At 38.9% G+C, this 14176-nt stretch overlaps 2 protein-coding genes across 17 annotated transcripts in view; one reads left to right on the top strand and one right to left on the bottom strand.

Annotated features, from left to right (window-relative positions):
- Nucleotides 1-14176, top strand: part of LOC126035348 (uncharacterized) — a 247848-nt gene that overhangs the window by 112380 nt on the left and 121292 nt on the right. The window lies entirely within an intron of this gene.
- Nucleotides 9785-14176, bottom strand: part of LOC126035245 (ras GTPase-activating protein 1) — a 148159-nt gene continuing 143767 nt past the window's right edge. For 13 of the 15 annotated variants that reach the window (XM_049793539.1, XM_049793536.1, XM_049793552.1 and 10 more), the window contains 2 exons: nt 12836-12970; nt 9785-10645 (listed from right to left, as the gene is read on the bottom strand). In XM_049793539.1, the coding sequence (XP_049649496.1) occupies nt 10562-10645; nt 12836-12970 (219 nt within the window). In that variant the 3' untranslated portion in view covers nt 9785-10561. Of the gene's footprint in view, nt 10646-11835; nt 11885-12805; nt 12971-14176 lie in introns of all 15 variants that reach the window. The other 2 variants (XM_049793537.1, XM_049793538.1) reach the window with 2 other exon arrangements.

Below are 14176 nucleotides of genomic sequence, written 5' to 3'. Positions count from 1 at the left end.
GTTTTGAGTTATTCTCCAACAGTCTCAGAATTTTCCAGCGCAGCTGGGATTCAAGAAATTTGTTGATGACGAAAGTCAATCATCTCCCAAACCTATAAACAGTGATACTGAGGCCCTTTGAGCTCTCCTGGACCGCAGCGGGTTGTGACCAGCATCTTCCTCTGAGTGGGACACCTCTCAGAGCTCCCAAACTTTCCAGTTTGTGAAAATCAGAGGTCTGTTGCCAAAAGCCAACATGGCCTGGGCTGATTCTCTTTGCTCCTTGAGACTTGACCCTTTGCCCATTGAGACAAATGCTAAACCATTCAAAGTGAATACGTTCACTGACCTCAAGGGGAATTTTTAACAGGTATACCTCTTTTTGTCTCTCTTTTATTCTTTTATGCATTTCTCTTAGTGTCTTTATGCATGTGTATGTACTAACCTGAATAGTCTATAGTAAGTAAGTTATAGGACATATACTATAAGATATTGTCCTGGTTTCAGCTGGGATAGAGTTAACTGTCTTCCTAGTAGCTGGAACAGTGCTATGTTTTGAGTTCAGTATGCGAAAAATGTTGATAACACTGATGTTTTCAGTTGTTGCTAAGTAGTGTTTAGACTAAAGTCAAGGATTTTTCAGCTTCTCATGCCCAGCCAGCGAGAAGGCTGGAGGGGCACAAGAAGTTGGCACAAGACACAGCCAGGGCAGCTGACCCAAACTGGCCAATGGGGTATTCCATACCATGTGATGTCACATCTAGTGTATAAACTGGGGGGAGTGGGGGCAGGGGATCGCTGCTCGGGGACTCACTGGGTGTTGATTGGCAGGTGGTGAGCAATTGCCCTGTGCATCATTTGTACATTCCAATCCTTTTATTATTGCTGTTGTCATTTTATTAGTGTTATCATTATCATTATTAGTTTTTTCTTTTCTGTCCTATTAAACCATTCTTATCTCAACCCACGGGTTTTGCTTCTTTTCCCGATTTTCTCCCCCATCCCACTGGGTGGGGGGGAGTGAGTGAGCGGCTGCGTGGTGCTTAGTTGCTGGCTGGTGTTAAACCATGACAGATATTAAATAAGTTATACCAAGTATATTATAAGATATATTATAATTTATTACATCCAAATTTTTATTCAACTGTGAATGAATTTTAGGCTGCTCTTATACTCATAATCCCTTTAGATATAAACCATTGACCAAGTCTGAGACTAAGACTCGATCCAGCTGCACCTAGACTCCAACAGGATTTAGAAAGCAAGGGGGTCTTCTCTGAACCTCGTGACTCAACGGGAGGGTCTCCCTTACCCTTTCCCACATTCCCAATCTTTGCACAGATCACAAGAAATTAATTCTTTGTAACATTCCCTTTTACCCTATTACATTTTTGGTCCCTATATACATATAAGTTTAGTTTGATTCTGATTTAATTTTCCTGTGTGAATTTCATCCATGTACTAAAGTAATAGAGCGAACCTTGCCATCAAATTCTGTGAAGTCACACTTTTATACAAATTTCTATTAAATCATTTTTCTATTGCTAATACAATTGGCAGTGATTCTTTAAGTGAACCAACCCCCTCTCTCTCATCTTTAAATCCCCCCGTGACAGGTCCTCCATGGGCTGCAGGTGGGCATCTGCTCCACCATTCACCTCCATGGACTGCAGGGGGACAGCCTGCCGTCTCACCATGGGCTGCAGGGGCATCACCTCCTCTGGCACACCTCCTCCCCCTCCTTCTTCACTGACCTTGGTATCTGCATAGGTGTTCCTCTCACATTCCAATCTCCTCCCCCACTGCAGGTTCCCCTTCTTAAACATGTTATCACAGAGGTGCTACCACCTTTGCTGATTGGGTTGGCCTTGGCCAGAGGTAGGTCCGACTTGGAGCCGGGGAAGCTTCTAGCAGCTTCTCACAGGAGCCACCCCTGCAGCCCCCTCCCCCTGCTACCAAAACCCCGCCACACAAATCCAAACCAGTGCCTCCAAAGAGGGATCCTGACTGTAAATTTTTACTGTATTTTATAGTTTCTATAGGTCATTTGATTTTTTGATGGCTCTTCTGCTCATCCAATCCTGTTTGCGGAGTCTGGGGTCTTCTCTTCTGATTTGCTCTCGAAGCCTCCAGATGTTGCCTCAAGCCTTCAAAAGACTGATTAACAAATAAGGCAGAGTGGTAGTTTAAAGAAAAAAAACCCCTAAAACATGAGAAGTGCGGTATGTTTGCTATTCAAAGACTGTTTATATTATGTGTACTCAAGGTAAAGCTTATCTAGTTTAAGATTCTGCTTACAATAGAGGATGCTTAAAGAAGCACAGACTTGCTAATTAAGGACATAAATCCTACTTCAGCATTGAGAAACCAGGGGTTGGCAAGAGAAACAAAGACCCTGGTGTCCTCAGATGATGCATGACCATAAAAGGACAAAAGGAGTAGGGGTATTCTTCCCCAAATGACCTCCAGAAACTCTGGGATGATTGCTCAAGAGAACAACATGTCATGCTTGTTCAACATAATGAATATGCAAAAGTTAGGCGGAACATATGTATTAGATAGGCATGGTGTTTTAACTGTAGTGTATAAGTATGGACTGAAAACCTCAGTAGGTGTGCTCAATTTGTGGAAATCTTCCACCTTGCACCCTGTGCAGAATAAAGCAATGTCTCCTCTCAAAACATACTTTGTGTGTTTCATGAGTTACTTTCTGATCAGGTAACACAGACACCCTTTTTGTCTGTGTCGAGACATTTACGCTTCCTTACCTACTGGTTATATTTCCATAGATAAAAACCAAGGCTAAAGTACAATTCATATGGCCTAAGGCTTTGTGTACTTTAGTCACTAGTGCTAAGCTCTGGCACAAATTAGTCTCTCACTACAACTAAAAACTATTTTAATTTCTATATGGAAAGATAGTTCACTACTTCTTCAGCTGCTCCTTCACTTGCCTTGTTACTTTAAGTAAGACACCTTAAGAAATCTGGTGGTTCTTTACTTATTTATAGCTTGTGCTCAAATTTATGCAAATAGGGAATAAATCCAGCAGTATCCTAAAAAAAAAATAAATCACAGATCTGACTGAATCTACAAAAGAGTAATCACAGTGCTTTTAATGCATTCTTCCCAGAAAAAAAGTATCAAGGAACAACAAAGGCAAAACTTTGCAATACAATTCCATTGAAAAGACTACAAATATTTCTCACAAAATAAATAATGTACATTCCTGTTAGCTTTTTCAACCTTTTTTGTGTTCCCAGAAATTGCCAGTAATGAAAACAGAGCAGAGCCAATCAAATTGTTGTGTGCACTACTGCACTGTGGGAGCTGGAAGCCCTTCATTTAAAATGTCTTATGCATTATTCATAGAGTATATATGTTTATGTAAATTACCTAAGGCAGAAGTGTATACTAAAGCAGAATAAGAAGTAAAATTCTGATGTTAAAAATACCCTGCTTAAACTCTACCTTAGCAGTTGATATATAGCTCCCTTTTACAGTTCCTGTTTAAAAATTAATCTATCACATTATATACTGTGTAGAAATCACATATCCTTACTAACTTCTAGGACAGACATATTTTTCAACATTTATATCGAAGCAAGTATATAAATATAAAACAAAGTATATGAGCAGTTAGTCATTCAGAAGGGGCATGAGGACATTTGGTAGTTGTACTGGTTTTGGCTGGGATACAGTTAATTTTCTTCATAGTAGCTTGTGTGGGGCTATGTTTTGGATTTGTGATGAAAATAGTGTTGATAACACAGGGATGTTTTAGTTATTGCTGAGCAGTGCTTATACAGAGTCAAGGCCTTTTCTGCTCCTCACACTGCCCTGCCAGTGAGTAGGCTGGGGGTGAGCAAGAAGTTGGGAGGGGACATAGCTGAGACAGCTGACCCTAAATGACCAAAGGAATATTCCATACCATATGATGTCATGCTCAGCAATAAAAGCTGGGGGAAGAAGAACGAAGGGGGGACATTTGGAGTTATGGTGTCTGTCTTCCCAAGTAGCCAGTATGCGTGATGGAACCCTGCTTTCCTGGAAATGGTTAAATATCTGCCTGCTGATGGGAAGTAGTGAATGAATTCCTTGTTTTCCTTTGCTTGCATGTGCAGCTTTTGCTTTACTTATTAAACTGTGTTTATCTCAACCTACAAGTTTTCACATTTTTACCCTTCCGATTGTCTTGCCCATCCCGCTGGGTGGGGGAGTGAATGAGCAGCTTTGTACTGCTTAGCTGCTGGACAGGGTTAAACCACAACTGTAGTGCTACTGTTAGGGAAGTTATACACTTAAAACTACAGGAGAAATATTTGCTGGAACAGTCACCTAAAAACTTACTAAAATAAAGAAAGGGTGAGAAGCTTGTAAAGGGAGCAGAGAAACAACTCTTTCCAACAAAACCAGAACATTTCTAGGTCAAGGCTCCTCTTTCTACACATTTAAAATAGCTATTATCAAGGCACATATACCATCTTTTGAAAGGAAGAACTCTGGAAAAGATCATATTCATTACCCAAATATTGGCAAGGATTAAGGTGCTAATTTATTTCAGGCATTATGAGTGACAAGACAATGAGGAGGAGAAGCATTTATGTAAAAGAGCTTTCTACTTCATGGTCAACTTTGCAGCGCTCTACAGTTTAGCACCACGCATAGCGCAAATAAATTTATTGGGTTTTTTGATTCATATGTTTGCATATAAAATTTAGTGACTTCCTTCTAATGTATTTAAATTTTGTGTTATATTCTGAAAATATATTTCAAGCATTATACATGTTATATAATATCAATGAATGTAATACATAATCTATTACATGAATGTTACATCATATGAAATCATTCTTCCTTTCATTCTTTAAATTACCTGATCCTGTGCTTCTAAAAAGTGGTTCTTAAAGACTGACCAGCACTCATGGACCCCTAAGCCCTCAAAAGCAGATTCCCAGGGTACTCTGCTAACTATCTCCCTGAATAGCTTCAAGTTTGCTCTCCTGAAATCCAGGGTAGCAACTCTGCTTACCTTTTTCACCATTACACTGATAATGTTAACCATTTCATGATCATTGTGGCCAAGACAGCTACCTACCATCACATCCCTCATTAGTCCTTCTCTATTCACAAACAACAAGTCTAGGAGGGCATCTTTCCTAGTTGGCTCACTAAGTACCTGTGACAAGAAGTTATCTTCCACAAACTTCAAGAATTTCCCAGACCTGCTTGTCACAGCAGTATGATATTCCCAGTTGATACCTGGGAAGCTGAAATCTCCCATAAGGACATTGGCTACCCATCCAGAGATTTCTCCTAATTGCCTACAGAATAATTCATCAGTGCTCACATCCTGGCTGGGCGATTGATAGTAGACACCCACTATGACATCTGCTTTGTTTTCCATCCCCCTAATCCTCACCCAGAGGCTCTCAACCACATCATCGCTAACTGTAAGGGCTTACATACAGTGACACCTCCACCTCACCTGCCCTGCCTATCCCTTCTGAACAGCCTGTAGCCCTCCATCCCAGCACTCCACACTTGAGCTAGAGTTGTGGTCAATAAACTCTCAGTGAGACAGGAGCTGACGAATGAATTTAGGCTCATATTCCAAACCCTTCCATAGGACTTGGGAGGCTTATATCCAGACACACAGTTTAGCCAAAATTATTGAATGTAGGTCAAATACCATGTGCAATGGAATTACAATATATTTCACTTACCATACAATCATTGATTGAATAAATAATAAACTGATGGAAATTTATTTCTAAAAATGAAAAATGTAAAAAAAATTAAAAATCATCAAGGTGATTGCAGTATATTTGTGGGATTTTTCTTTACAAAAACTTCTCTCTTAAATGTATATTAACTAAGCTGTAATGTAAAAATGCCAGCAATTCTTCTGTAAATTGTTGTTCTTGCTGGCAGGAAGCTGCAGCTAATTCACATACAACAGTTGGAAATGAAGTAATGTGACACATAGGACTTTGCAAATATCAGACATTCATGCTGCAAATTCTACCAGCTCCAACAAATAAATACTGCCACTTATAGACCAAAGCAGTGTTGCAACTGTTATGTACTCACTATAAAATTCTAAAAATATTTGGTTTTCTTTAACAGGATTAGGACTAGGAACTTCAGGATCACATAAGCTAAAGGAACCTCCTTTTAAGTTTATTACAGGGAGAAGTCTATAATTCCATCAGGCTGCCAAGTTTTCATGGAATGAGAAATTGTGCTGAGAAAGGATAAAAGTCTTCAGAGACTTGATACCCTGAGTAACAAATACGTATATGAAGCTTAATTTGTTGTTATTTAAACAACATTCACCAACACAATAACAGCCTCTGCCTGTACAGAAACACTGGGAAGAAATTATTTTCATATCTTAGTAGAGAAATGCCTGAGTGTATAATTTGTCCTGTTTGAAACCTGATGAAACTTTTATATATGATACATAACATTTACCTCTTAAAATAACAGATTAAATGTATGGTTGATGCAGAAGTTACCCTATGATTTCTAAGGCAATTTCAAGTCCTGAGTGGATGTACTGGCTACCCAAGGCCATCCCAAATGTGGCTGGACACCAGTGCAGCAGTCAGTTCAGTGGCCCAACTCAGTAAACGTGTACTGATTGCACATACTGGGGGCCTGCTTGATCATTCTTGTCTCTGCATGGGACAGAGGGAATTCTGAGATTTCATCTTCAAGTGGGAAACAGGGCTAAAAATTTCTTCCTTGTGTCCAATCTAAATTAGCCTCTTTCAGTTTAAAACCATTGCCCCTTGTCCTATCACTACAGGCCCTGGTAAAAACTCTCCATCATTATGAGCCACCTTTAAGCTTTGAAAGGCCGCAAGAAGGTCTCCCTGAAGCCTTCTCTTCTCCAGGCTGAACAACCCCAACTCTCTTAGCTTTCTTCATAGGAGAGGTGTTCCAGCCCTCTGAACGTTTCTGTGGCCCTCCTCTGGACTTGCTCCAACAGGTCCATGTCTTTCCTGTACTGAGGACTCCAGAGCTGGATGCAGTACTCCAGGTGGGGTCTCACCAGAGCAGAGTAGATGGGCAGAATCACCTCCCTTGACCTGCTGGCCACGCTTCTTTTGATGCAGCCCAGGATACAATTGGCTTTCTGGGCTGCGAGTGCACATTGCCAGCTCATGTCCAGTACCCCCAAGTCCTTCTCTGCAGGGCTGCTCTCAATCCCTTCATCCCCCAGCCTGTATTGATACTGGGGATTGCCCTGACCCAGGTGCAAGACCTTGGCCTTGGCCTTGTTGAACTTCATGAGGTTCACATGGGCCCACTCCTCAAGCATGTCAAGGTCCCTCTGGATGGCATCCCGTCCCTCAGGCATGTCAGCTGCACCACTCAGCTTGGTGTCTTCTGCAAATTTGCTGAGGGTTCACTCAGTCCAACTGTCTATGTCATTGATGAAGATATTAAACAGTATTCGTCCCACTATGGACCCTTGAGGGATACCACTTGTTACTGGTTTCTATTTGGACACTGAGCCATTGACTGTGACTCTTTGGATGTGGCCATCCAGACAATTCCTTCTAATGGTCCATCCATCAGACCCATATCTCTCAAATTTAGTGGCAAGAATGTTGTGGGGGACCGTATCAAAGGCCTTACAGAAGTCCAGGTAGATGACATTCGTAGCTCTTCCCTTGTCCACTGATGCAGTCACTCCATCATAGACGGCTACCAGATTAGTCAGGCAGGATTTGCCCTTGGTGAAGCCATGTTGGCTGTCTGTAATCTCCTCCCTGTCTTCCACATGCTTTGACATGTCTTCCAGGACGATCTGCTCCATGATCTTACTGTGCACAGAGGTGAGGCTGAGTGGTTGGGAGTTCCCAGGGTCCTCCTTTTACCCTTTTTAAAAATGGGCATGGTGTTTCCCTTTTCTCCAGTCACTGGGGACTTTGCCTGACTGCCATGACTTTTCAAATATGATGGAGAGTGGCTTAGGAACTACATCTGCCAGTTGCCTTAGGACCCTGGGATGCATCTCATTGGGTCCCATGGACTTCTGTATGTTCAGGTTCCTCAGGTGGTCTCGAACCTGATCTTCTCCTATGATGGGAAGGACTTTATTCCCCCAGTCCCTGCCTTGAGGTTCAGGGACTTGAGCGATGTGGGAAGATTACCATTGAAAACTGAGGCAAAAAAATTGATTACCTCAGCCTTTTCCATGTTAGTTGTCACTAGTTCTCTCATTTATCGGGGGGTGGGGTACATTTTCTTTAATCTTCCTTTTCTGGCCAGCATACCTATAGAAGTCTTTATTATTATTCTTTGCATCCCTTGCCAAGTTCAGCTCCAGCTGTGCTTTAGCTTTCCTGACCACATCCCTACACACCTGGGCAGCGTCCCTATATTCTTTCCAGGATACACGCCCCTGCTTCTACTGCCTGTGCATTTCCTTCTTACATTTTAGTTTGACCAGGAGGTCCTTACTGAGCCATGCTGGTCTCCTGCCTTCCTTGCCCAGTTTCCTACCTGTGGGAATTGAGAGCTCCTGCAAGAGCTGCCAGGTCTGTTTAGTTCCTTTGTCCCTGAGTGCAGTGCTTAAGGTTCATAGAATGTTAATAGAGCCTTAAGGTTAATAGAACCTTAAGTGCTTTAGAGCAGGATGTGCTGTCTTCTTCCCAAGCTTGTCATTGAACTAATTGAAAGAAAACAACCTTGCTTATAACATTTTCAGCATTCCAAACATTCTTCTCAAATGTACTGTTAAAAAGAGACTGCAGCATCTACAGTATGGAACATAATCATAGTTGTGTGAATTAACCTGTTGCTGCATCTGCTGATCCTGCAGCTATAATCTCAGATTAGATTACTGTAACTAATGTACATGAGGACTACTGAGAATAATCTAAAAATCCCCCAAACTTCAAGCAGTTATATGCTGTCCAAAGCTAAGTCAAAGTATTTCATTGTACTGGTTTTGGCTGGGATGGAGTTAACTTTCTTCATAGCAGCCCATATGGTGCTGTGTTTTGGATTTGTGACTATAACAATCTTGACAACACACCAGTCTTTTGGCTATTGCTGAACAATGTTAGCACAGTGTCCAGGCTTTCTGTTTTTCCCACTCTGCTCCATCGGGGACTAGGCTAGGGAGTGAGCAAGAAGTTTGGAGGGATCACAGCTGGGACAGCTGACCTGAGCTGGCCAAAGGGATATTCCATTCCATATAATGTCATGCTCAGCAATAAAAGTGGAGGGAAGGTGGTTTTTTTTTGGGGGGGGAAGTAGCTGTTGTTCAGAGACTGGCTGGACGTCAGTCTAGTTCTGGGAGGTGGTGAGTGATTGCCTTTGCATCACTTGTTCTGTTTTTCTTTTCTTCATCTTTCCTTTCTCAACCCCTGAGTTCTCTTGCTTTTGCTCTTCCTATTCTCTCCCCTGTCCTGCTTTTTTTGGGGGGGAGTGAGCAAGTAGCTGTGTGGTGCTTAAGCTGTTGGTAGGGGGTAAACTACATTAATTTTCACACACTGTTTTTGGAAATAAGTAGTGGTGTCAATTTTTTAATATACATACCTAAATGCAACTTTGAGATTTACCTACAGTCATTTTTGTCAATGCATTTTATACATAGTAGATAAATAGCCAACCATATCTGTTATCCAAATTTCATTTTTACAATGTTCTATTACTTGCACCCAAAGTTAGCCAGTTTCCATAAATAGCCTATTGGCAGCTTGAGTATTTTAAAAACTTATTTTTCAGGTTTAAAAATAAGATTCATGATAGCCTTACATTACACACAAGACCAACCAATACATATTTTATAAAGTGGTTTAATGGATGCATGCATGTCTAATACAGTGATAATAAATTTACTGAATTCTAATTATTCACTATTGTAAACATTTTACAAAAGCATTGTGATTTACCTGGATGGATACACAGTCCTTGATGGAAGAATTATTTAGACTGAATCAGTGACACATTCGAGAATAAAGCTGACAAGATCCCTTCTGCATATTCTTTTGACATGATTCCAGCAAGAGAAACAGCATGGTATAAAAAGTATACAGGAAAGATTGTTCTTACAATAACCATCAAACTCTGGAAATTGTAAATACAAGTTCAAGTGGTTGAAACAAAGTCATAATAAGTGTAACCAGTCAGAAATTACAGTAAGAAATTTTATCCAGTTACATGTAGCTGTCAAAACAATGAATTTCTTTCCTTGTCAGTTGATAATTCTTTTCCAACAAAACAGAAAAACTTTGGCAATTGCAGGCATTGAAAATAATTTTCAAAGTTCAAGACAGTCACAGCATTTTCTTTGCAAAAGGTAAACTGTACACCAAGGCTCAGAGGCTGTAAAAACTGATTCCAAGTGGAAAAAAGTGCAAATATCCTGCACAGATAGTTTAAAAAGCTGCTGGTACAATCATTCACTAACAGAATCTTTGTTTTCTTTTTGCATAGTTCACACATCACTGGGAATGTGACAGGGTGTGCTATTTTTGGCAAGAGCAAAAAAAGTGATACTTGTGTAAGTTGCCATGTTAGACATGCTGGATCCATGCAGAATTTAGGTAGAGGGCTGCTACCTGATGTTATTAGACACTGAATACTGATTTTGTTTTTGTTGAAGCAGTTCTGTAATAGCCAACAGCTTCTTAAGAACATGCTGTAGAAAAAAAAAAAAAAAAACACCAAAAAAACCTCAGTACAACCCTACATTAGCAACTAGAAAAAAACAAAACCCATCTTGCTTGAGAAGCATCTTCAACATTAACCTACCAGACTTAGAATTAGGTAGTTTAAAATATATTTAAACCCACCCACCCACCCCAACACCCTGCCCCCTCCCCGCTCCAATTCCCTAGTCACTAAGACATTACTTCAAAAGGCAACTGTAAAACAGCAATATGAAATTTATCTGCACCCATGGAGACCCATTAAGTCTTGCCAACTTAACCTGAGAGTTTCAAAATGAGAGTTCTCCTATCTATTAAAAACAGTCCGTAAAACAAAAATCCATTCTTGGGTATTTTCTCCATGTGAAAGTGCAGAACTGGGCCAAGAAAATGAAAAAAAAAGTTCCGTGACAAAAAAAAAAAAAAAGGTGATAATACAATTCACTTCTGCACAGGCAGAACTACCCTCTTTTAACTTTCTGAAAACCTGGTCATTAAACTAAACCAAATGCAACTGAATATACACATAAAACAGGCTGAGAAATTGTATTGCTAATGTACTGTCAGGAGTTCAATCATTTTTTCATTATAGTAGAACTATGTTCAGCTACAACAGGGTAATCCTGAACCATTAGGGCACTTACAGGAGGAAAAGGGGAAAAAAATTCAAGAGTTTTCTTTATGGAAACCCATTAAGAGATTACTCTTCTGAAGTAGAAATATAAGTGTATCAAGGAAACAGTATCATACAGGCCTTGTGAAAGAAATTATATATATATATGTTGTGTAAGCAACACATATTTCGTACTGAAAATTTCTACTATCCTACCTTGCCAGTCTAGCCACCATTTTTGCTTTGTCAAGACTAGCAGTAGCTTTAAGTGAATTATGAACTTGAACATGATTGATTTTTTTCCCCTCGTATGCCACTGAAGAGGTAAATTGTAATAGTTATTAAACTGGATTAGTTTTGAACTGCTATAATGAAGCATTATCTCATTTTTAATTCTTTGAGTTTTTTTCTGCCAAAGATGATTAAATACAAATATATTTTCACCTTTTGCAAAATCACCATCAGAGATCCCATTAATCCCCTTATTTAAAAAACAACACTGCCAAAAAATGCATTATTTGAGTAACATCTGCTTCCAGGAGAAAGAAATATAGATTTATTGTCTACCTGGGTTTAAATTAAGGCCTTCGAAGAGTCAGGATATAGGAAATCGAGTCTTTAAATCATGAGAATAATAAGAAATCAGATAACAAGAAGTTATTTTGAAACAATTAAAAACTATTTTAAAAACTACCTCTTCAAAAATGAGTCATTAAATAAATAGTTTAAGTTGATACTGATTAAATTTAAGGAAGACCATCTCTAAACAAAAAGGCTTTCTATAGTACAACTGCCCCTGTTCCCAAATCATTAGCATTAAAAAGGGAAGACTACTTAAATTATCTCCTGCACAGCACAGTATACTAGTCAAGCATACCAAAACATATTACTGTGCAATAAGTAGAATTTCTGACTTGAAGTTCATCATAATCAGTAGACCATAGGCAAGTATATTACTTTTGCAGTATTTTGAGACAATGCATGAAGTCATGTGAATTTTTTTCCTCTTAAAAAATAATTTTTCATAAAAGCTGTATAGAAGTTTAACAGTTCGAACAGAACACTCATTTATAGTGTTTGCTAGAGAAGTTTGCCATGTTTGTTTACAAATGTAATAAATGAGGAAGCAGAAATGAAGTAGTGATAGAAAGGTAAGGAAAGTAAATTCAGTTATTTAGTTCTCAATTAGAAGAACTAGATCCTAAAACTAGAGCCTGTCAGGAGGCAGTAATTTCTTGGGTTTGGGCTTCCTCTAGAAACTAAAAACTTCACTTGGAAACTAAAAAAAAAAAAGCAAAAAAAAAGCGCAAAACCCAAACCAAACCAAAAACCCCCACAAAAAGGCCCCAACCCACTGCATTAAAACATCTTTGGTTTTGTTGTATAAATACTTAGTTCATAGTTTTGAGCTTCTTTACCTTTACAACTAGCAACCTCCTGGTGAAATGTACATATTATTTATCACTCATACCGCTGGACAGAAAAATTACAGAAGAATCATGATATTAAGCAATAACTCAAGACGTGCTATCTGTACCTGTGATTTTTGTTAATCATTGTAGTTTACCTGCATTACACCTCGCTCATTACTGAGTGTCCGAAGTTCATCTGAGTGTGCCACACACATCTCATGCAAGGCTGCCAGATAACGAGATAAGTCAGTTCTAGAGTGCTCTGTAGTGTCTGGAAGCTCAGGAACATTCTTTAACAAAAATTATGAGAGCAGACTTAGAATGGTGAGTAGCCAGGCATATAAGAAATTAAATTACAGTTCTACAGACCTGCCAACAGTTGCTTTGATACTGCAAGCAAGTACAGCAATGTTTTTCTTCACAATTAAGTCTTCTGTCCATGTTATCTAATACAAATTATATATTTCCTCCTCTCCACAAGCATCTATTTTATGAAGATATTTTAATTAAGGTTACACACTTCACATGGAGAGATTACTAAATATACAGCAATTTCTATTCCTACTAGGAGGGTTCTACTAAAAGGTTTGATGTTGCTATGCTACCTCTGAGCTGGCCAGAAAGATACTGAGAAAAGAGGTTCATATTATACCCTCCCCCCAAATGAGGGGATCCATCCATTAGGTGGGTTTTTAAAAAAATTTAAATCAGACAATAGCAGCAGCAAAAATGGACACCAAAAAAACCCCCAAACTATCAAGTCAGTAAATCCACTAATAAAATAATGTAATTAAAACAGTAGATTAATCAGTTATTTTAAAACCCAACAGTTTTCGGAGTCCTCATGCATACTCTGCCATTTAAAGAAAAAAACAGTATATCATAATATGTAGAAGTTGCCGTTTAACCAGAAAAAGGTGACATATGGCAATACCTGAATGACACACTTCAAAACACTCATTCTTATAGATTATCAAAAAAGTCTGAGATGTCTTTTAGGTCACTTTTAATGGATCAATTCAGGAAGCTAGGCACATTTCTTTCATCTTAATTTTTAAAACAAATTCTTGGTTTCAACATACACATATATAAATATGTGAGCTCCTAACTCTTGTTATAGCTATCATACACAAACAAAACAGTAACAGTTTCAAACTGATATGCAATTATTATTTTCTTTTAAACTACAATGTCTAGAATTCATGCAGTGAGACATTTGGTAATGTATAACTAAAATTGAACATAATATTTTTTAAAACTTCAATTTTTTCAATCTCAGGTCAAAACCATATGACAAATTACACATAAGAATTTTTTGGTTTAAAATATTTTTTAAAAGATTGGTATTTTTGGCCAAAAGCCCTAATTCTTGAGAGAAGCTCAAATAGATCTCATGTCTACAGCAGTACTAAATGAATAAAATCTTTCTAACAGGACATTTGATTAGTTTTAATTCTGTGCAACAGGCCAGCAATCTGCAGTTCCTAAACATGCAT

The sequence above is a fragment of the Accipiter gentilis genome, chromosome W (assembly GCF_929443795.1).
Source record: "Accipiter gentilis chromosome W, bAccGen1.1, whole genome shotgun sequence".
Classification (NCBI taxonomy): domain Eukaryota; kingdom Metazoa; phylum Chordata; class Aves; order Accipitriformes; family Accipitridae; genus Astur; species Astur gentilis.
The sequence above is the reverse complement of the archived record's forward strand: the minus strand, read 5'-3'. Positions and strand labels throughout refer to the sequence as shown.